The sequence below is a fragment of the Paracoccidioides lutzii genome (genome assembly GCF_000150705.2).
Source record: "Paracoccidioides lutzii Pb01 unplaced genomic scaffold supercont2.17, whole genome shotgun sequence".
In the NCBI taxonomy this organism is placed as follows: domain Eukaryota; kingdom Fungi; phylum Ascomycota; class Eurotiomycetes; order Onygenales; family Ajellomycetaceae; genus Paracoccidioides; species Paracoccidioides lutzii.
In genome coordinates, this window is record NW_015440963.1 from 382,136 (window position 1) to 405,891 (window position 23,756).

At 45.3% G+C, this 23,756-nt stretch overlaps 5 protein-coding genes across 5 annotated transcripts; 3 read left to right on the top strand and 2 right to left on the bottom strand.

The window, feature by feature from the left end:
- Window positions 1-885: 885 nt before the first annotated feature.
- Window positions 886-1,906, top strand: PAAG_12175 (hypothetical protein; the record flags this gene model as incomplete). Its single annotated transcript, XM_015847698.1, has 2 exons — window positions 886-1,032; window positions 1,775-1,906. The coding sequence occupies 2 exons, from the start codon at window positions 886-888 to the stop codon at window positions 1,904-1,906; spliced, it is 279 nt and encodes a 92-aa protein (XP_015702689.1).
- Window positions 1,907-4,100: 2,194 nt separating this feature from the next.
- On the top strand, window positions 4,101-6,190 carry PAAG_06184 (hypothetical protein; the record flags this gene model as incomplete). Its single annotated transcript, XM_015845813.1, has 4 exons — window positions 4,101-4,164; window positions 5,696-5,808; window positions 5,879-5,954; window positions 6,021-6,190. 4 exons carry the CDS (start codon window positions 4,101-4,103, stop codon window positions 6,188-6,190), a joined length of 423 nt encoding a protein of 140 aa, XP_015700039.1.
- Window positions 6,191-12,476: 6,286 nt separating this feature from the next.
- On the bottom strand, window positions 12,477-13,144 carry PAAG_06186 (hypothetical protein; the record flags this gene model as incomplete). The annotated part of the gene is made up of 4 exons (XM_002791875.2): window positions 12,477-12,641; window positions 12,690-12,878; window positions 12,951-13,004; window positions 13,082-13,144. The coding sequence occupies 4 exons, from the start codon at window positions 13,142-13,144 to the stop codon at window positions 12,477-12,479; spliced, it is 471 nt and encodes a 156-aa protein (XP_002791921.2).
- A 4,525-nt stretch (window positions 13,145-17,669) lies between these two features.
- On the bottom strand, window positions 17,670-20,961 carry PAAG_06188 (hypothetical protein; the record flags this gene model as incomplete). The annotated part of the gene is made up of 8 exons (XM_015845814.1): window positions 17,670-17,837; window positions 18,352-18,492; window positions 19,291-19,493; window positions 19,771-19,841; window positions 19,916-19,935; window positions 20,009-20,062; window positions 20,132-20,247; window positions 20,328-20,961. The coding sequence occupies 8 exons, from the start codon at window positions 20,959-20,961 to the stop codon at window positions 17,670-17,672; spliced, it is 1,407 nt and encodes a 468-aa protein (XP_015700040.1).
- A 690-nt stretch (window positions 20,962-21,651) lies between these two features.
- PAAG_06189 (DUF207 domain-containing protein) lies at window positions 21,652-22,800 on the top strand (the record flags this gene model as incomplete). Its single annotated transcript, XM_002791878.1, has 2 exons — window positions 21,652-22,176; window positions 22,276-22,800. 2 exons carry the CDS (start codon window positions 21,652-21,654, stop codon window positions 22,798-22,800), a joined length of 1,050 nt encoding a protein of 349 aa, XP_002791924.1.
- Between the last annotated feature and the right edge of the window lie 956 nt (window positions 22,801-23,756).

Here is a 23,756-nt window from a genome sequence, read left to right on the forward strand (position 1 = left end):
GGGTGGAGCAGGAAAACACGGTTCGTTCAGCTCCCAAAGTCAAGCGGCACAGATCGCGGGATGGCTGGCACCAAGGGTCAAGACCAAATCAAATCGACGGCGCTTCTGTCCGTATATGTCTGAAGTTTATGTGTATATATATATATATATATATATATATATATGGATGTACGAAGGGAATTTTCCATGTACAAGCACGATTTGGCGAGAACCGGGCACTAGCATCGCCCTTGGGGTAAGCCAGTAGCGAGCGGGTTGGTTTTTTTGGCACAGAGGGCCTGGTACGGGCGAGGGGTGGCGAAAGACGGGGGACAAGTTTCGTTTTGAACACCACCTCCAACCAAAGAAATAATGATGACGATATATATAATAAGACAGATGTGAAATGGTCAGATGCACCCGTAGGATAGATACCTTTCTTCCTTTCTCTGGGGGGTTTCTCTTGATTTCCTTCCTGCTAAAGGTTGGACGAAGTTGGAGTACCAGGCGTCCCAGACTGGAACACGAAGCGAGGAGAGTGACTTGCGCTTAAATGTCAGGTCGGCGAGGTATTCGACTTTCCCTGTTCGTATCTACTGCTTTTTATACCCGCGCAAGTAACCAGACGCCGTATCTTGTGCCATAAAAGAGTGTGGTGGAGATGGGGAGGGTTGCTGTTCTTTTCTCCCCCGTTGATATGGTGGGGAAGAAGGGAGGGGGATATGGAACAGGGGATGGAGTGGGGAAAGGGCTCCAGGAGGAAACAGAACAAATGAAAAAAGGAGTCTCAGAAAAGCTGAAACGAGGGCAGACGACAACAGGTGATATAACAAGACAGTGAATATATATGACGGGAGATGTAGAGGGGGAGAGAGAGAGAGGCAGAGATGGAGTGAGAGATTGGGTATGAGGGAAAGGGGCAAGAGACAGAGGAGGAAGAGGAAGAGGAGAAAGAGGAAGAGGAGGAAGAGGAAGAAGAAGAAGAAGAAGAAGAAGAAGAAGAAGAAGAAGAAGAAGAAGAAGAAGAAGAAGAAGAAACTACCCTCGAGAAACGTAATGGGCCCCGCTTGAAGAGATGGAGCGAGCAAGCAGCAAGAAGGAGAGAAAGGGAGGGGGGAAAGGGAAGAAAAGGGAAAAAAAAGAAGAGGAGGGAGAAGAAAGACGAGATCGAAAAGCCTTCAAGGGAGAGGCAGCAAAATGATGCTATCACGAGGCAAAGATGGGAATAAGAAAAGGGAAAGGGTAAACGAAGCTGAACAGAGAGAAGAGAAAAATAAAAGATGAATTATTAACGGAGGATAAAGGACGATCGAATTAGATCTGGAGGCATCAAATCAACCTTTTTTTTAACTGGTACCTTTTTCCTTTTTGCTTTCTTCCTCTTTCTTTTTTTTTTTTTTAAAAAAAAAAAAAAAAGCTCCACCAGCCTAATTATTATGCTCCCGTGGGAAGCCCCCCCCCCAGCAGCAGCAGCAGCAGCAGCAGCAGCAGCAGGTGATTAGTTTCAACAATAAGAGCTTTGATAGCCTAGGATTAAGAAGAAGGATGGAGATATGACAACTGCCGGATCTTCTGCCCCATGGAACTCGTTAGACTCTAGGGCCTGCTTGGGAAGGGAGGGAAAGGGAACTGCACCATGGGTGGGCCGTACAAACCTTGTTGGAGCAAATCCAAAATGCAGTAAAATCTAAAATAACCGCAGCGACAGAGACAGCGAGAGTCAGATAACCTCTCCGTAACCACTGAAGGGGCGAGGAATAGTCAAAGCGGGAGAAATCCAAAAAGTGTTTTTTAGCTATATGGGGAGAAACAACAACAACAACAACAACAACAACAACAACAACAACAACAACAACAACAACAACAACAACAACAACAACAACAACAACAACAACAACGAACAATAATAATCCTGCCAACACCATAAAATAGGTGTGATTTTATGCTAAGATTTACGAGCGTTCAATCAATGAGAATTCATCAAAGAAACCAATATGTAATAAAATAGACGGAAAAATACACGATCACTGGTATTTGGTATCTCCCGTACCAGAAACACCAAAAGTATCCAAGGTATTACTCACGGTTTCGGCGGGGAAGTATCCGCTCTTGCTGGTCTTGGCTGACTGGGCTGAAGGAGGAAAGGAACAGGTAAAGGTTAGAGGATAGTGTGGAGCACGCACCGTCATCAGCAGCCTTCAATAATCACCAGCGTCATTATATGGATATGGTTCCAATCTGACAGGCAGGCAGAAAACCTCTGGTTTCTTTTTGTCTCCCAATTATTTTATTATTATTATTATTATTATTATTATCATCATCATCATCATGATTATTATCATTGCAGCTGAAACTAATGTTCAAAATACAGCCATTACATACCAAACACCATCCCTGATCAACGCCAAATACACGGCAATCCGCTGGAATCGCCTGCCGCCGGCCAATGGTAACCCGGTTTGCCGCAGTGGGTACGCCGGTTGGAAATCCCGTCTGGGGCTATACCATACAACACACCCCCCCGTACCATACCGGACAGTACCCGTTAATGTGTTTTACCATACGGATACATCCCATACTTGCCATTCGCCCTGATGTCAAACCCCCGATCGGTGGTGGGTGGAACCTTGGGGTGGGCCCTCCATATTATTGCCCAGGGACGGAGTAGGCAGCTGATTGAGTCCTGGATGACGGAAGGAAAATTATAAAGACACCTATGAAGGGATGGATGATTAGGAGTCGCTTGGGGCTGCGTGGTTTGGGATAACACGAATGGTTCAAGGAGTTGCGATAACGCAAATCCTCTCTATCCAAGGTCTGGTTCATCCCCCCCATCAATATAGTTTAGTTCGTACCTTCAACCCAAACCGTGTTTTTTTTTTTTTTTTTACGTGTGGGAACTTTTGGGTTGAGCCTGAAATCCTGGTTCGGAATATACATTCAGCAGCCACTTTCTTTCCCCATGTTTATTATCTATTAGGGCGGGGCCACTTTTTGTTGCGGTCATTGTGTTTACGCCATACTGCGTTATTATAGTTCATGTCCGCCTGCTTGGGACGACACTTTTTTTGGTCAGGTACAGCCTCACTCTCCCTGTCAAAGCCCCAGAGGATCAGTCAAATCATCGACAAGCATTATTCGTTGGGCACACAAAAAAGTTGGGTCCCGTCGCTAGTCATAGGTACGACACGTTCAGCCGATTGTCCATATGCACAATGATGTCGATGGTACAGGACAAGCTACAAGCCCTGACTGTGGCCCCCGAACCTGCAACCATCACCGCCCCAATATGTCCCCGGATCTAGCTTTTCCTTTTTTTTTTTTTCTTTTCTTTTTTTCCTTCCAGTGGCTTATTAGTGTCGTCACCGCGAAAAAGAAAAGAAAAGAAAAGAAGAAAAAAAGAAAAAAAGAAAAGAAAAAAGAAAAAGAAAAAAAAAAAAAAGAAAAAAAACCAAATCCAACACATGATTATTCAGACGTATTTTCCATAAGCCGCTGTGGTTATTCATGCACACCCGGATACCAACCATCTCAGAAAAACAAGGGAGTCTCCGAAACAGGAACTGGAAACAGGAATTGCAAAGCGTGAAGCTAAAATCGTGGCTTTCCTCCTCGAATCGAAGTTTGAAGGTGTGATGAACACCGAGCAGAGAAAGCCACGATGATGCTGCTGCTGATGATGATGAGCATATGACCCAACCAGCCGGTGCAACCCTACGCCACAAGATTGAAGCCAGGCGAATAGAAAGGCGAAGAAATGCAAAAGGAAAAGAATAAATAAAATACAAAAAAAAAAAATAAAGGTAAAAATATTTCTTGACAAAATCTAGGCGAGGGACGTCACACACATCTTTTATTATCCGCCTTTGCTGGGCAGGGTGTCCTTTTGCACATGAAAATAATAATAAACTTCCATGTATTAACCATTCCAAAGTTGCTGCTCATTTCTTTTTATTATGGTGCTTCTTCCCCCAGCATTTTATCCATACTGCTGATATTTTTTTTTTTTTTCGGTCAGTTATTTTCCTTTGAAACATCTGTGTTATATAGTTGATCTCCAGCTTTTAATTGAAACCGAATTGTTTTGCTGTCTGCGGGTCCGGTGCGGTGCGGTAGCCGACATGCAGACGGTTGCCGGTCCGTCACGGCTACACCCATCAATCATCCATCCCATCCATCTCAATGGTACGTACCATTGGTAGTTATGATGAACTGAGGTACCATTAGCTCAACCATGAGTGGGAAGTGTGGAACCCACTCCCCTCGAAGGGGGGTGTCCTCGCTTTTCTCTTCTTGGTCCGTGGTGGTGGATTCTGTCCCTTTGGCCACCCAGGGTTTTCTCCAGCAGAATTAATTCACCTTGAAACTATATCCCCTTTCTTGCTTTGTTTTGCCTTTCAACGGGGAGGTTGAAGGTTCGCGGCGGCGACCGCCGCACGGGCTAAGGAGAAAAAAAACAAAATTAAAAACATGACTGCTTCCGTTCCATTGATCGAAAAAGTTTGGGCACGGAGCCCGATTGCGAGGACCATCCATGTCTACTAATCATTATTATTATTATTATTATAGCTCCAAGAGCACAACTCAAGGGTGTCCATACCGGATTAGGGCTACAGATATCACGGGATTCAAAAAAAAAAAAATTAAATAAAAAGGCGCGAACTGAACAAGAAGGTTTCAGGGATGTTGTTAAATCGACATTGATATTCAGAGTTTCGCTTGCAACAGGGAAAAATGACTTCAAAAGACAGAGTCTCATTCTTGAACTCCTATGCATAATTGGTCTCTTATCCTTGGACCCATTCGTTAACCAGAAAATAGGACGAGAATGTTTTGGCCCGAAGCAGTTCCGTGCGTATATCCGATAGAAGCCGCCAATATACAGCCCTACGAACTCGTACGCTCCCAAGGGGCCAGCGGGGCCTCAGTATTCTGACGCACGCCTCCTCCCTCTGGCTTTGAAACTTCTCCAACCCCCTCTGAACTTGCCACAGATTGGCAACAAATCCCACGTCCGTCCGGACCACTTGGTATCACCTCATTTTATTATCCACACAATAAGAACCACCCATGGGCCATGGATCCCAAGAAGAAAGACATCGACCCGACCCGACCGCGACCAGCAAAACATCTCCCAAGGTTAGGAAACCGATCTCCACCCTAGCCCTTAACGAATCAGCATGCAAATATTCCCCCCCCCCCGGGCACACAACAACCCTGTACAGGAAGAAAAGAGCTATGAAACGAACTGACTGCAGGGGAAGCCAGGATGAGGCAACAAATGTAGCGAAATAACAGGAGGCGAGCAAAGAAGCTTTTTTTATTCGTTTCAAATCAAGAGTCCATCCGGTCGAGTTACCATCTCTGTGTATCTCTGTGTTGCAATATATGTGAGCCACACAACCACAGACGTAATAATCTCTCTCTCTCTCTCTCTCTCTCTCTCTCTCTCTCTCTCTGTGTGTGTGTGTGTGTGTGTCTGTCTGTCTCCCTAGTTCCCCTCACCTCTCAGTTCCTGAATTAGGGAAATCGGGCAGCGGTCATGCCATCAACAACAACATCACCAACAAAAAGAAGAGAAAAGAATGAAAATAAATCAATTATTTTTAAAAATAAAAAATGAAAAATGAAAAAATAAAGAGGGTGACTTAGCGTGCAGTAGTTAGTGTCTGCGTGGACTTAATATGATGATGATGTGTTGACCCGCTCGAAATAGGTAGGCACCAAACTAAACTTGACCACCTTGGCCGCCTTGACCGCCTCCCAACCGCTGAGACAGACACAGGTCTCAGGTCCTCCGTAAACGGGGGCCATAGGAGCTATGAGGAGGTGATGGGCCGATGGGGCTCTTCCGGTTAATGTTGAATGGGTTATCGGCTCCATTGATAAAAGCACATAGTTCACTGAATCCTTCCATTATTCATCACTCCCCACCGAATCCGCTCTCTCCACTCTCTCACCGGAGGAAGAAGACGGTTAATTCATTCACGACCAGCCCGTATTAGGTTTATCTATGACCCCGTACTCTGTTATAACTACAGATGTTAAGTTGAACGATGTCCCCGAGCCAATTCAAGTGCGCCCGACAAACAGCCCCGCCGACCTAACCAATAACTGTTCTCTTCCCTCCCTGGCCGTATCATGTACCTCTCTTGTATTTCTAATGGTCAAGGAAGAGAGGAGACATTACGTGAGGGTGTCGCAGAGATAACGGAAAAGGCCGCGCGCTGAAACATACACACATCGAGCAACATCTATCAAAGTGACAGACAGATTTTTAGGGCTCCATTCTCCCGGCAGCCGAATCTAACTTAAGGTATGCATCGATGTAACTCCGCATAATAACCAACGAGGAGGAGCATCGGAAAAAGATTTTGTACCTATGATCTCTCCAAGAGACCTACCTGCGCCAAACACCTTCTGTCGACCGTTCTGCCGAATAAACTCAAAAACCCAAAAGCCGGCTTACGTTGATATCAAACCGTATCTAGTTTGCTAGTATGATTGCCTTGGCTTTCCGGGTAAACCGACATAATACACGGAGTTTCGTTTACCGAAAAACTGTAGCAAACACAAGCAGGAAAAGAGGGAAAAAAAAGAAAAACCAACCACAAAAAAAAAAATAAATAAATAAATAAATAAAAAAATAAAGAATGGAAAAAAAAAAAAAAAAAAAAAAAAAAAAGAAGGCCATGCAGTCACTCAAGTTTTGTTACATTTTACTTTTCCTGTGGGCCCTATGTCACCACCATGCGTGGTGGGTGGGCCGTAACAGAAATGTTTATCGTATCTCCGATCCTTGAAACAGCACATGATCCAAGCAGAAATGGATCAGCAAAAGAGGCGCGGCCCGCTCGTGCAGGAAATTAGTTTGTGTTTTAAGTTCCGCGTAGGCAGCTAGTTGCATTTTTGTGTCATCACTTGGCTCTTTTTTTTTTTTTTTTTTTTTTTTTTTTTTTTTTGATTTGATTTCGATTTCCACATTTCTTCATCTTCTCCTCCTGCTGCTGCTGCTGCCTGGGAGCCCAACTGGGGATTCTTGGAATTGGCTTTCTGGCCTTCAGCTTGGGCTTGGAATTTTGATGCCGCGTTTATGACCATTTACCGAGGCAGTCTCTCAAATCACTTTCTTTCCTGATGCAGGTGATTTCTCTTTGTGCCTTTCTTTTACCCCAAAAATTTTCCAATGGAACGAGCTACTATACGGTCAAGATGAGTATCATCTTCTGATAAGTTACCCGTGCCCTCTTTTGTTGTTGTTGTTGTTGTTATTGTTATTGTTGTTATTGTTGTTGTTATTTTCTTTTATTTATTAATTATTATTTTTTTACTTGCGATTACTTTTTGAGTTGAGAGCGTATAAGGTTGCAGTGGAATGTGATTTTACACAAGTTGAACGTGGCTTAGGAGTTTGGGCCCACTTATTTAAAACCCTAATCACCTCTGGTCACCTCATCTAACAATCAGTAGTCTACATAGTTACACCCCATCAGACGATTACTACCACATCTCACCTCAACCTCATCGCCCTACAGGTGGATTAGAGTTAGGTTAGAATTAGAACCTGAGAAATACGATGTATCACTCTCATCAAAAAAGCCTATAATAAATGTGTGTGAGAGATATGTGTGTATGACTAGTATAAGTAGTTTTAAATGAGACACTGAAGGTTTTTCCAGCTGAAATTTTAAAATCATGCTTCAACATTATGCCTCATAGAGACTAAGTTAACTAAACTAACCACTCAACTTGCACAAAACCTTGCTTAATTTAACCATGAATCATGAATGAGACTAGCTTATCACAAGAATGTCAAACTGTTTTTTTTTTTTTTTTTTTTTTTTTGTTTGTTTGTTCCTTTCTTTCTTTTTTTCCTTTATTTTTATTCAATCACTTTTCACTATTTTGGGAGAGACTCACATTCTCTGATAGTTACTCTACTCCACCAACAAACAGATCATATGGCAAACCCCGGTAAATCAAGAACATGAGGACGCATTCGAAAGAAAGAAGTAAATCCTGAAAGAAATAAAAAGTGTTTCACGTCATCAAGTTCATTTTAGCCTTTCAGAACGGAACCAGACTCCGTGGACCCGTGGTGTAAAGTTTACTCTTGATGTTGCTAAACTCCATTCTTCTGTGCATCAGCTACACTGTCAAAAGCCGCCGCTGCCGTCGCCGCCGTCGCCGTCGCCGCTGCAGCTTCTGCTGCTGGCCAAACGGAGTTCCGTGGACTGGGAACTCCAAAAGGGGTGTGGAGAAGCGGCGGTCCTGTTGACAGTTGTTTCATATTTTTACTCCTTATTATTATACTCTTTGTTATTATGATTATCATCGTCACCACCACCACCACCACCACCACCATCATCATCATCATTATTATTATTATATTCCATCTCAAAATACCCCAGGATCCGCTCCGTGTGTGTTGAAGCGCGTGTATTATTAGGCCGGCTAGGTCCTGTGGCCGGAAAACTTGATACATGGAGGGTTGTATAGAGTCAGAATCTGACACACAATAAGCTGTCGGGCGACCGCATGTTCCACATCTCGGCTGGGGGCTTCATCGTCTACGGTCCCTTCCGAGAGATTTCACAGGCAAAATATTTCACCGATGCCTACGGTCCGCTCTCCTAACAGGAACTCAATTCACAAACGCAATGCATCTGCATCTGGGAGCTTAAGCTGCTAAGGCCATTATTTCGAACATCTGTTAACACATTATTCATCTTTCACAATGTGATTCGTACGGATAAGAAGTGACACCCTTGTCTTTGGACGGACTTAGGAGTTGTATAATCCCATTTGCCATTTCCCCAAGGCATGGATAAATGCATCTCTCATAAGAACTGTGGACAAATCTGCCATCATTGCATCCTATAAACCGGAAAACTCATCAATGTTGATGAGCAACTCTTTGACAGAATCTCTGCCAGTTCGTCGTCTTAATTAAAATATCTGCCAGATGTCAAAGAAAATGACTGAAAACACAACCGCCCCAGTCTGTCCAGTAGATTTGCCTGCGAGTTGATTTTAATCCTCCTATTACCCGCCAAAACCCAGGATATTGACACCGACGTTTCCATTTTGAGGAGATGTAACACACACACACACACAGAGAGAGAGAGAGAGAGAGAGAGATCATTGGATTTGTCAAGTATTCTGCTGCTTGAGCAGCATCAGCTTTCGTACTACCTGGTCTCCTCAAGTCTGCTTCGTGCCACAAAAGAAAACGGGCTACTATATTTAATTAGCCGCTAAAACTCCTCTCACCGTTCCTCAAGTTCTCCCTGCAACCAGATCTAAGCCTGACAGCCAGATCTGCTACCTGCCTGCAAGGTACAGAACACCCTGTCTCTCAACATATACCTATACAACGGACATACTTGGCTGTACGCGTATATCCGCAGGAACTGGGTGGGTGTATTTCCGGGCTAGACCTAATAGCCCCCCTTCGTTAACTAGGTAAACTTTACGTTACCCAGCTTATTCTAAAAAGTCGATCTTCCGGCAAATCTGGTGAGATTCGATCTATCAAGGTTATGACAATCAGTTTGCCGGCCAGGAGTTCGGGGGAGGGGATCCCGGTATATTTTCGAAGTCCACAGTTTTGAGGGAAGCTTTGAAATAAAACATGAACGTTATTCAGGTTTAAGCACCCGGTTACGTCATTGGTGGGCCCAGGGAAAGGCTTTGTTTCTAAAAATATATTGGTCGACTTGAGAACTTGGCCGTTGTTGTGAGCAACAATTTCTGAGAACGTAAGTTGGCGGGTTAGCTGTCACGATTGATGTATAACTGTATACAGGTGTCTTTTCCTTGCTACCCCCCCTGCCTTTGCGCAATGATCTGAATGTTCGCTGTAAATTTATCTAGGGTACCTTGGTAATTATGATCTGTTAACCATTCGGTTGATAAGATTCACGCGATATTGAGCTTAAATTGCCGTATTTGTATATGCATGTTTCCGGAACCCTATATTTAGGTGTCTTTCGCCTGACAGATAGCTACGAACCTTAACTACAAGGATTGGGTTTCTCAAATGCCGGTGCCATCATCAGCTAAGCTCATATCAAGATGAACAGCCTCCTACCTCCTCAGCTCCGACGAGGAATATTGAAATGACTGATATCATTGTTTTACCGGTAACGATAAATTAATCGTCTCACATCCCTCATAGATCAAGAGCTGTTGGCGACGATCCACCACATCAGAACCGACACAAAGAAGGTGGGGGAAAATTAATAAAATAAAATATAAAATAAAATATAACATCTACAATTAAAATAAAAAAGAAAAAAGAAAGGCGAGAAAAGAAAGCAGACAAAATATATAACTAAGCGGAAACTATATGGAAATAATTGACGTTGTAGATGTGGCGTGATGGATCAATCAATTACTATGGTCGTATCCATACACCCAGGGCCACCTGGCCGCGTGAGGCAGTTGAAAGGTGGCGCAACCACTGCAAGATGCGGGATAGGATAGATAAGGACCTCTTTACGCACTGTTAGGATGGGACTTCCGCTCACAGGCGCATAACTTAACCCTTCACCTCCGTCATCACGCATTTTGCAACCCTGCCCGCCAGCTATTTGAGATGTATCACAGTATCGCGGAGAGAGAATTGCCGAAGGTCTGACACGATATCACACTATTCGCTGCAAGGTTTCTGGGGTGCATATCTGCAGGGAGTTGATGAGTACCAGGTCTCTCACCTGAATTATTTCTAGTGAGATTGCTGGACAAGATCTCCGGGATTTTTCCCCCCCTTTTTTTTTTTTTTTTTTTTTTTTTTTTTTTGGGTTAGCCGATATTGGCGGTTGGAAGCAGGATGATGGAATAACACTCAAGTTGGAAACAGACCAGTTATAATCCAAAGACAATATAAGAATGCGGCCAACAGATATATCCAAAATTGAATTTAAAAAAAAGAAAGAAAGAAAGAAAGAAAGAAAATGCGGTGTAAAATTCAAAATAGCGGTGGAGGGATTTTAGCCTAGATAGGCGGAGTCACAATGATGCCTACACAGTGGGCGTTGCGTGTAGTTGCGGAGACAGAATGGGGCGGGAATTAGGTACAATGCATATAGTTATATGCTCGTTACAAAACACACATAGCCGCCCAGCGTTCACCACTCGATTGGTTGATTTCATTGCCAGGATCGTTGCATGGGCTGCATAACTGCATTAAGATCACCCACACACCAGTGGTCCTGTGATCCGAGGCGGATGTGAATGAGCATTCATAGTATTTCCGTCCGTCCCTCCCGCTTTTTGCCTCCCGCTTTTTGCAATGCGGTCCGCTCGCACATTTTGGGGCATGTCAGCAGATGCGGTTGTTGTTAGCTGTGGACTGCGAGGGATATGCCGGAGTGGAAACCCCGGCTCTGAATACTGCTAAGAGTCGCAGTGTGCACGGTGTCAGTTGGACTTTTGGATATTTGGCTATTCGCCCTACAAGATGTGTGTGTCCAAACAGCTGCTGCAAAGGTGGATTACTCAGCTCAAACAGCGGCGTAGCGGAAGCCTCAGCATATTCATCTCGGGCAATAACTACGAAAATCTCAACGTGCCCATCGAATCACAGCCACAGAAGCTCTTAGATTTTTTACTTTCTTCCTAGTGATTTTGTTCCGGCACAACTACGGCCGACCATTTAAATATCGACTGCATCTGCATAAGCTCCCTTGCATACAGCGAACACGTTGGCCCCAGTCCCGTCCCATCCCTCCCGCCTGGCGCATTCTTAAAACAAAACCTTCCATTCCAGCTCGTCTCAACCCCCAATCCTGTCACCGTGATCATTTCTCAACCCAGCTTAAGGAGCATCTCTGGCTAGCTCATCGCTGCCTGGCTTCTATTGGAGTTGACTGGCCCCCCTCCCCACCTCTACTTACCGACAGGTATTTTGATCGATAACGGGCCGCTCCGTAATAGCTACTTGGCAAACATCAGCCAATTGAATCAAATGTGTTGACTTGGCTTTTTTTTTTTTTTTTTTCCTTTCCTCCGTTCTCTTCTCCAGTAACTTTATCCAAACGAAACGCAAGAGGAGAAAAAATATATAATTAACAAATTTAGCCCCTCTCTTCGGGGCGATGGGCGGGATGCAGATAGCACAGTGCCACATTGCAAATGAGCTTTTTGACTTTTGACGTCCTCGGGTGGAACACTGACACAACGACGCAGGATAACATAATGCAGACTGCAATGCGATGAATGCACACGCGGGGCATTGCATTGTTGAACAATCATGTGCTTTTCAATGTTTCCTCAAAGCAGCGGCGAGAGAGGGCCTGAACACGAAGGATCTTGCAGGCCTGCGCCCCATTTCTTTTCTCTGCCCTCTTTAGACCGGTGTTCCTGCCTGAACCCCAGCTTCTTGGAGGAGGAACGTCCAGCTGATGTCTGAACTGTCAACCATGAAAGAGTGCAAGACAGGGAGCGCCAGCAGCAATGGCACCATCCCTGGTCACGGTCCCCTTGTTGGTTTGTTATGCATACCCTATGCTGGATCGCAGGATGAGCGACACGAAAACAAAGTTGATATTGCCCGACTCCCATAACCAAGCTCGCTTTTCCGGATGGATGGAGACGAACGAACCGCTCTGAAGTACATGACCCGACATCTCTCTCCCTTCGACATGTGTGATATCCCCCTGGCTGTTGATCGGGGGCCCAGGGTACCTTACCGTATCCATACATACCGTTTTGGTAATACGACCAACGCCTCTGCGTAAATACGCAAACGGTATCGCGCAGACTGGCAGCGGCGTACCAAACCCCTGCCCGCCCACGTTTTGCTTCGGGTCAATCGGGGCATCCCTGCAATCCGTGCCCAGCGCAGCCCACGGCCAATAGAACGGGCCAACTTTTGCCGTCCGACCCCATAGGCCCTGTACCAGTGCACCAGGGCAACCACCGCGAGCCCGGGAGAGGGGGAGGGGGGGGGGGGGGGGGGGGCGCACTCCAGCATCTCGTTTTCCTTTGCCCGCCCGCCCACTTAGCGCACTAACAGCGCACTAAGGAAACTAACATACTCAAGTTCCCCTCCCCCCTTTACCGCCTGGGCAGTGGGAACTGGGCACCATTGACGTACCATCATAGCCCGATGGAGTATGGGTGACAGAACAAGATCCATCGGACCAGTCACATGGCGCATCTTGCAATTTGCTTGCAAGCGTGTTCCTCCCCAGCTGACCTGACCCTCTTTTCTACAAGGCCTCCCTTGTTTTTGTTGGTTCCTCTCGCCAGAGACTCAGATGGCAAGCCAATAATATTATATCCAGCTCTGGTCTTCCTTGTTAGCATGTCCCCGTCTGTCCCAGCAAACAGGCCAGGAAAATGGACCAACGTTGTCGCTAATGCAAGTTTGTCACCGCCTCCGTTGCGTAATAGAGCCTGCTCATCTTCGCCAAATATGGATCATGGTCGCTTCCCACTTTTGTCATGACGAGGAAGCCACGGGTGTGGAGCCAAAATCTGCCAGATGGGAACTTTGGGGGTTGTGGGCTAATTGGGCCTGCCTGAGTCTCAGGGCACTATCACTTAGTTGCTGGATACTAGCACATCAACTTTGATTCCAAGTGGTTCGTTTCACTCGCTGGATTTGTATATTTCTTTTTTGAATTTTATGTGTGTTAAGTTTGCGCCTCCCCTTCCCCTTCCTTTTCCTTTTTCTACTTCTTTACTACTTTTGCTGCAGCGTCTCGTTTCCTCCTAGCTCGCGTTCCACGGCAAACTTAAACCACACATTATCCCTGTCCTCCCGCCTAGACCCGCATATGATTTCGGTCATGTGCTTTGCAGGCAGCCAATGTGCGTCCAGAAGTGCGATGCCACAAAATGGCCGCCCCATTGGCCAAGCCTCGATATTTCATTGTCCTGGATAATCGGAATCCCAGAGAGCCCGGGGTTTACTCCTCTGCACTTGTTCCTCCGTTGGGTCTTGACTTCGCCCAAAAACAGAAAAGAAAAGAAAAAGAAAAAGGAAAATTAAAATAAGATATGTCATACTTTGCACAACCAGGCGAAACTTTGTGCACAGATCAGCAAAAGATCTTCTTTTCTGCTGTTTTCTTTTCTCTCCTCTTTCCTTCCAATGGAGTTTTGACAACTTGTCTATCCGTTCCTTAGCGAAATCAAGACTCTGAAACCGATAGTCCGGAGAATGGTGGAGGTGGTCGAGAGTGGAATGAACTTCGGGTCAAGACATTTTTGCGCCTGTTTTCCGACAGCAATTTAGAGATTGACTGACAGCTCGAGGCGCTCACTATTTAATTGTTTCGTAAATCCTCCGTACTATTTTCAAATCCATCATGCAGTAGTGCAATGTCTATTTTTATTGTCAGACTTCATTATTGTGTTTCTTCCGTCAAAGACGGAAAATACGGTCCAATTGTAAAATCAGATCTTTCCTTTAAAAGATTCATAGGTGTACGGAGTACAGGCCATATACATATACGTTATGCATGTATGACCTGTCAAAATCTGGCACCATACGCTCATTCCTCTTTCTTTCCGTTTCTTCACAATGTGGAGCACACCAAGACAGCAAATTACTTGTGAGGATCGCTAGAATTATCCTGTGAGCATTGTGGGCGCAGAACCAAACCGGGATTTCCGTCCCGGATCAGTGGCCTTGCCAACATTCAGGTTCAGGTAGCAGAGCAGCCGCCAGGCTGCTCAGCATCAAACACTCTCCTGATCTTCGTCTCTGCAAGATAAAGCCACCAGTTCAGAGAAAGACAAGGCACGAATTAGAACCGTGATATTTGAGAGAGTTCAGCCAACGACTTTTTCCCCTCACCTTGACCTGTGTCGAATGATCGATTGCCGTATCAGCAACAGCAGTTTTCTTGTTTCTCTCTTTTTCTGCTGGCTGAACGGTTAACATGCCAAAATCAGTGGAGGCAATTGGGATATCGGATATCAAAATTGGAGTCTGAGCATGCTCCCCCCCATCCGAGATGGGCCGATATGCAGTCATATATATGCATGGCTGCAATCGACAAAGCCGATGACTGGATTCAAAACGTTAATATTTAAACTTGGGAGTTAGGTACGTGTACATATAGCAGTGAAGTCCTTTCAGGCTTTCATCTTCCTCTGCACCCGTATCTGGAAGGATATTTTGGAAGAACTCCATCCATAGCTACGACGAATCTCTGCGATTCTTCGCTGTCAAAGCTGAAAACTCCTACCCCCTATAATCCGTTTTGCCATATAGCATATACTATGATACTTCTATTTAATTCACTAACTGCAGTGCATATCATTACTAATTCATCTCACATTTATCCTTCAAAGACCCAAAATCGCCTTCAATGTCTGCACATACAATACGCATTGTTCTCTACCCCCCATTTTTCCTGTGGACCCGACTTCCCTGCATCAGATCAGTTGTAAATGTCTGCTGGCTATATGTGTCACAAGTGCCCGCTGCACACAGCCTTGTCGAAAGAAATGCTATACAAGGCATACGTGGCTGCTCGTATCGCGCACATTACTACGTCGTACATTTTACCCCGTCAGAGATTGTTCTGCGAACAAAAAAGGGCACGTCGAATAATGCGATGAAGAGGAGGATAGCATATGCGCGTACTACCCTCGCTTTTTCCTTAACCTGGGCAACAAGGATAAACAGGATCAGAAGACACTGAGATTTTATGTTGTGCTTTAACCGTGTGCTTGTGGGAGCGGGAGCGGGACGGACGGGAGAGGCCATTGGCCTTTTTAGAAACCATACTGTAGCATCCATGAATAATGCATTTGATGTCGTTGTTGGGCATCAATTTCCTGTTAAAAATTGAAAAGGTGGGAGTTTGTCCATGCACATGGACATGTCCAATGTGCATGAGGTATCTCCCCGGATGGCCGTTTTGCGTGTGGATGGATCCATCTGCATCCTGACAAAAAAGCAAATGGTGAAGGTACGTTAAAACCAGGGTTTCTCTTTGACCGTCAAGACAGATAGGGGTAAGAGGAACATAGAGGGAGGCATATGCAGCATAGAACTAGAATAATCTAGCCATGTACTGTACCGCCAACTACGCAGTGCATCCTGCATATCCATTTAGAAAAATTTGCTCTTCTTTTTCTTTCCAGCTCTACAACCAGACCTGAATTGAGAATTCTCCTGCAGAACATCAAACCTTTCAATAGAACCTCCAACAACTCTGCCATTTAATTTTCCCCCGCGCCCAAGTAACCGAACCCCTTTCTCATACCAGATCTCGTCTCTTGTTGGCAGATCTGTCCAGTGTTGCGCAGGCCATTTTACCAATGGCTAGTTGATATTTCTGTTCAATGGTAGGAGCAACAACAAGCATGATGAATCTCACTGTTTTTATTACGTATTGTAGTGGAGGGGAGTTAGCATGTAATCCTTTCCCATCGCTCAAATGGTGTCGATGCAACACAATGTGACTTGGAAAATCGAGTTATGACAAAAGGCCCATGGCTTAGGTTTTACATCAAAAGTGGAGATATGCTCTACCAAAACACATAACTCACTTGTCGTTGGTATTTAGGTATGGCATTGATAGTTATGAACAACAAATGAGAACAAGCTGCTGACGCCTGTGCTCATGTTTCAAGAAACACTGTGTGGATATCCATCGTCTCTTTCATGTGAGCAGCATCGTTTTCAACCACTCCTAGTCCGCCATATTTATTTCCATCCATTGCGTGAGATAGGTCTATTCATTCCTCATCCTTGAAATCCTTAAGATCCTTAACTCTCATAAGCCAATGGACACCTGATGGAGAACACGGTACGAACTTTGGGAGACGTGGCAAGAATGCCAAAATTGAATGGTATGTAGTTTTGCGCCAAGTAATTCGTCTGCAAACCCACCCACGAGAGCACGGCCCGCAATTACTTTTCTTCCGGCTCCCAAGGTTTAAACACTGACAGGGTTTCAGGGAGACCGTGTAACTAGTGGTATGCTTTTTACTTAAGAGAGAGAAATCAAAAAGCTGTGGGGGGTTAACGGATGAAGAAAGACAGGGATGAACACAAATGGATCCTTGCACAAGAACGAAAACGATCAAATGAGGGCGAATGAGGGTGGAGTATGTCAACCTTTTTTGAGCATAAACCTGTCCTATATTCCTTTTTGTATTTTCATGGAACCAGTTTTTCAAAGCCCCCGATGCAACTACCGAGTAATCAAGCTGTCACAAGTTTAAAAGGGACAGTCTGGATAAGACCAGACGGCCCTGCCGGCGGGATGGTGTTTGTGAGGCGTACCATATCAACAACGGAATCGTATGATAATAATACTGTAGATCGGGATGCATTGTATGATGCACAGGTTCATTTGGATTTAGTAAGAGCCTTTCAACACACGAATGATGGTGAGAATGAGGGTCACTTGTCTAGTGTTTGAATTGTGTGCTGTGTGCATCCGGATTTGGTAAGGTAGAATCAAAAAGTTGTATCAATTCGTGAAATATGTCAGAATGCGATTGCGGATCAAACACTCCAAAGCCAAGAGCAGCATGGTCCTGTTGCATCCAGGATGGGTACACCAGTGTCTTGATGGCCTGCAAAAGAGGAAATCGCCAAATAGTCCTCCCCAAATAGCACAGAATCATTTTTGTCGTATAAAATGGAGACTATATAGTTAGGGGGCATCGGTATTGGACTATCTTATGATACCTCTCCAATGATAAGAGCATTTCTACTCAGGTTCGCTAACCACACTAGAATCAGTGTCTCCCTGGTCAGCACCTTCCTCGACCTCATCCCCATTACCGCTTTCATCATCATCATCATCATCATCATCATAACCTTCATTATCAGAATGGCCGGGAGGATCGGGCATCACGACGCTGTTCAAGTATGTGACCTGTCAATAATTATCCATGTTAGCCCAATGACTTGCCAAACCATCGAGCTTGACATCGTAGTCAATACGATGATGAGGTAGATAGTATTGTGTGTAACTCTTCGCCAACACGTTTTTACTGAACAAGTTTTTCAGCATAGGGGTAGTGGAGTCAAGTAATTAGGCTGGCGGGGCCCTGAGGCGGGATGCAAGAATGCCTGAAAATTGGTCGACGCTTGCTAGTATTTCCAATCCGCCATGCTGCCTTACGACCATAGAGCGAAGCAGTGATGAAGGATGAAAGGGTCAGTATTCGCCACCCGAAGGTGGAGAACAAACCGCCAGAAAACTCCAACCACTGAAACGGGGAGCCGCGTCGCGGGGTGGAGATGTCTGGTTAACGGCGTGGGCCGTCCACGAAAACAATGTGGTCTTGGTGCAGGGGACGGGGGGAGTCATAGGAAAGGGCCGTTCTCGGCTAGTCCTGGTTGATGGAGTAGGGGGGGGGAAAAAAAAGTGGAAAGGAAGGTCTTACGAAAGGTGCCATAATCCCAACAATACGTGCGACCCTATCAAGGGCCTTCGGGCCTAACAAGTCTTTGTCTTGAAGTTTTTTGTTGATGGTGAAACCGCGGAGCCGTAGAAGGTCAATGTTTTTATTATCTGCATCGTATCCCTAGTTCAAAAAAGGGAGGTGTTAGTCTCCAGTTGTCTCAGTGTCACCGATCAGTATTTTCGCCCGTGAATGACCAAAATTAGGAGCGGAACAGATGGTTAGGACAAAGCAAGCGATAGCGTAAACTCTGGGGCCAAAAAGGTTCAGGGGGGGTTTCCGTAAGGGGTGGCAAATGCCTAACCCGCTACGACGTTTAGGCGAGAGAGAGGCCAAACCGTTGGGACGCGGCGGGAAATTCCATCAACTTTCCAGACTTTACCCCAGAGCGGTACAATGGGAGTATCAGCAACAATCCTGTTTAGTTGGTTGTTTATCGGATGAAATATCGTGAATCTTGTTTCTGGCTTTAAAATCCAACGGCTTCTGAGACTGTTGAAGCGGGAGCAACCTCAGCGGTCAACCACCGATCTGACCGTTTGTTCTGTTATCAACAACGAACGGCCCCGACAAGCTAACTAGTCCTGGATTACAAGCGGCAGGATGCAAATGATAAAAAGGACCCTAGGTTTTGGTGTTGATGTAGTTAACGCCGTCGTTGGGTGATGCCAGGCTGAAGTTTCACAACCCGCCGGAAGACTGCCTCAACATCGGATATAAGATTGCCAACTCCAACTGAAGATTTCAGAAAACGGTCGAGTTGATGTCATGTGTCTTGGACTTGTTAAATGTGATGATGGAATATACATAGTTTGGAGATCGAAAATGCCAGGGGCGGCGACGATGCAAGCGTAAATGAACCAGTAAGGCCCTCCTCTGTGATTTATCCATGGGTTTACGAGGCAAAAATTCTCTTCTTACCTTGGGTTTGGTTTTGAGTGCATTCTCCTGATTCTGACCAACGAACGCCAAAACAGCCTCCTTCTCGTTCTTTGGAACGCCGTCGAAAATCTCCTTTCGAACATCAGGTGCATTCAATATGGACTTGATTCGTCGTGAATTCTGATCAATATCTTGGCGAAGCAGCGCAAGTTTATCAGCTTCTGGATGCCAGAGGCCCGAGCCTGGGTAGAAATGGTCAGTGGATAACGATAGGTTCCTGCAGCGCCCTCGTGTCCAGTCTGTCGTCGAACAACATCCCGTTACGCCGATTTTGACAGCAAACATAATATGGGACCAATCCAGCCGATAATCACAAGGCCGCAGCCATGTAAGGGACACAGGTAACGTTGGATTTGATGGAGAGAACGAGAAAGAGTTATCAACTGAGATGGGATGTTGTTTGATGGAGACATTGGTTCTGCAACATGGATGCGGAAATTCACAGATGGTATAACTCACCAATAAAGCATTTCCCTGGCTCCAAATGCACGTAATATGCGGCATATGGGCCCTTCCGCCCAGTTCGAGACCTAATATTTGTCAGTTCCGTTCCCCTCGCTAGCTGTGGCATAAAGCTAGCCCAGTTAACGTGAGAGATGCGTACCATGCAGCCGAAAAGTGTGGCTTCGGAATGCATTAGCCATAATCCACATCCCGAGAAACAACTTCACTGATACTGATTTCTGGTGGGACATACTTTGTATGGAGTGGGATCATTGCTGAATCTGATGTCTCGATATATACGGAATACCTTCAAGATCCCAAAAGGGAGCTAGTTAGTTATAGGAGAAGAGGTTATGGCGACATGTTGCGCAAATACCAGATCTTTGGCAGGCAATTCTGGAATCGTGCTATCCTTCTCCATGATCTTCTCTGTGAGACTTTCAACGAACGTGTCCCAATCGCGCTTCGAAGTCCGAAAATCCGCATCATGCACTGTTCCACAGGACCATCGTTAGAACACATTTGAACAAAACACTTTTTAACATCCCCCCATTTTGGTTTATTGTGCTCACTCTTAAACCATTCCCGCTCGTTATTTTCCTTCAAATCCTTCAAGAACAGCAGTGTATTTGGATGGATCGTACCATCCTTGTAGGGCGTATCACCAGCATCCCTAGCTTTGGGAAGCTTGATAAAGACTTCCTTCCCAGGTCCCAGACCAGCTTTTACACCCTCCCGCCATAACTCATTTCCTTTCCTTTGGGCAGCAGAGGAACCAGCACCTGTCTCCTTGGAGTCCCGTGCAGCTGTAGTTTTTCTCTTCCGTCCTCCTGCCCAACCCCAATCACCACGCTTCTTTTGTGGTTTTGGATTCGATTCCGACCCATCCGTAATTGACGGGACGTCAACCGAGTCCGCTTTGCTTTCTTCGAAAGTTGATGTTGTAGCAGAAGCCGCCTCAGATAGCTCCGATGACTCCAGATCCAGGTTTTCCGGCACCTGTTTCTTAAAATATCTGCTCTTTTTCCCTTCTGTAGATTTGGCGGGTTTCGATCCACGTGCGGAGACTTTAGTCTTGGAGGACTTTTGGCGTTTTGTCTCCCTGCTTGTTTCGAAGGGAGAAGGGGAGGAGTCGTCGGAGGCTCGTTTCTTTTGCTGTTCAACGGACGATGATTGGAGAACGAGGCGGGAGGAACGTCTGGACATCTTTGTGGGCGTTTGTGGCAAGTTTTTCTGTTTTATATACGGCGTTCTAGAATCCGCAATGGCACATAGACATCAATTGTATTATATGTTTAGTTAAACAGTTTTGAGGAACGAGGACACAAGGTTATTTAACTAGTTATTCGTCAAAAGAACTTGAATCATTGCGGCTGGCTGGCGTTTCCAACTTTCCATGGGCTCTCTGTTCTGTGGCTGTATTTTGACGCAAGGGATAGTTAATAGCCATCCTTTCGTTTTCTGAGCAGCCAGGGCGGCAGAAAGCTGCAACTATTAGCGCCCAACTAAATAATTGAAAGCGCTTGTGCTGGGTGATTCTGCATAGACCAGAGAGATGTTTCTTCTATGGTCTGTACTGCTTGCTGTTTTGTTTCTCGAAGATGCGGGACAGAAAAAGGAATTGGAATTTCTGCGGTGGTTGGTGGTTTTTGTCAAATAGTTACAGCAGCTGTTATTAAAGTTGTAGTTACCGCCATTTGGCTGTTTGCAGGTATATCCTCGCTTTATGCATTACTACGCTGAACGAACTCAGTCAAGAAAACGAATACCGGTCAAAGAATCGCCCAAATCATTCCAAGAGCGAAGCCGGTTTGGAATTCCAATTTGCCTTTGATTCTGCAGAACCCAGTTCTGTGTTAACTACTTTAGAAGAAAATGGAAATAAGCCGCGGAGACATGTCCACTCCTATCCCAGGCTTTGAAGTGAGAAAGGAGAAAATTCTACAAGTTCTGTCGGTGCCAGATGAGGAATACACAGATCTATCACCCAAGGGGTCCGTGGATGCGGGCATTCGCGATTTGATCCACAATATCAATCAGATACAGGGCTTAGTGACAACGAGCAGCTGTGCCGGACGAATTAGTGTGTTCTTAGAAGGAATGGGAAAGGGAAGAGAAAGCAATGGAACGGGGGGAAGAAGTAACAAAGGCACATCTATTAAAGGAGATGATTCTAAGATCATGAAAGAAGAGGAGGAGGACAGGGAGAGTTCAGAACAACGTCAAACACAGTTTGCGCCCACAGGAGGGAAGGGTAACGGGAAATGGCTCTTTGTATCCCATGAACCGGTAGAGATAGATTTGGCGATCGAAGGAACTTCTCTTCATAAACTGTTTAATCTGATTTCCAGAGATGGGGAAATTGGCCCAATAGCTCATCCGGGAAGTTCGAGGCTTGTCCGCTTTCATTTCGAACCCATGGTTAGTTTTCTTGCTTTGTTGGTTTCAAGTTGGATTCCTTGTTTATGCCTCCCAATCCGCTCGAACTGTGTAAATCCATGTCTAACGGCGTATTCATAGATTCTCCACATCATGGCATCTTCCCTGAAACATGCCCAGCCAGTCCTTGCAGCCGCCACAGCAGCAGGCTTTCGAGAAAGTGGCATACAAAGCCTGCGATGCCTAGATGATACCGAAGCGTATCCAATCGTGGCGGTACGGTCATCCGGACTTGCCCTGGAGTCCATTATTGGCTGTCACCAACATCACCATGGAAATGAAAATGAAGGCGCAGCTCGAAGCTTGGTTTCTGAAGACTACCTCCGCATGTTGCTTGCAACTGCCAATGAGCGGTTCAAGATAAATTCCGATCGCCGAGAGAGATTTTGGGCTAAATTGCACGAGCTCAGTTTAGGTCGTCCTGGCGATATTTCGTCGAGGAAAGCTGGATGGGAGAATCCCGAAGCGCGGAGACTGAGAAAGCGAGAGGAGGGTTTAAGGCGGAGTAAAGCTGCTTCGGAGGAAAGGCGTGCTCTTCAAAATCGTGGTGATACAGCTGCTGATACGCATAGCGAGGATGATGAATCGTTAATGCTACCTTCTTGATATGAATTTACAAGGAGGTCCAGGGTGCATGTTGTCTTCACAGCTGTCGTTGGTAATTACTGGCAAAAATTTAGCTACTTTAAACACCGACAACAGAAGCCCCCTTTATTACTAATGCAACATATATATTCGAGCATTCGGGATGTTATGAAATGATGTCTCCTACAGTTTACATCGCCCAACAGACCATTCCAGGTTTCAATTGTAGGTGCAGTTGATACACTGGCAGTTGGAACAGACAGGTTATGCGAACTTTTGTTGCTCGAGAACCTAACGATCGAACTAAACTTGCTACGTTTTAACAACTCTGCCTCATCCATTCAAAATTAACAAGAGAGGCTTCGAACGTAAGATGAAAGTCCAAGGACTGGGATTCAGTCATGTTTTGTCGAGGAATGAAGATTCAAAGGTAGCAAATAATGCTGAGGGAATCGGAGTACGTCACGCAGTTTTATCAACAAATGCCCGCCAGTTTTGCTTTCTCCTTGCACATCGTCGAATGCCAGAACTATCCCATCTCCCTATTCTTCTTTGACGTTGAATAGAAGCCCCTGGGAAGGAGAAAAGTAAAATGTGGGACTCGAGAGAGAAAAGAAAAGAAAATGAAATAGAAAAAAGTCACCAGGATATTTCTCTGATTAGGAAATACGCAAGAGGGCATTTTTGGACAGGCAAAAAAGAAAATGCGACGACTTCAAAAAATATATCTTCAAGCTTTTTCCTTCCCTATTTACCAAACATAAAAATTCAAGAAAAATTCCAGGAAGATTTTGTTGTCCTCCATCCTGTGTACAAGTAAAACAAGATCATAACGCAAATCGGAAGCTTTCATATGCCAGGCTGATGAAGGCAACTGAATACCTGGTAACTGGACCCATCCATAGATAATAGATACAGTTCGAAAGAAATATGGGAGGTAAAAAAAGAAAGCAAAAAAAGTTAAGAAATTTCCTGAG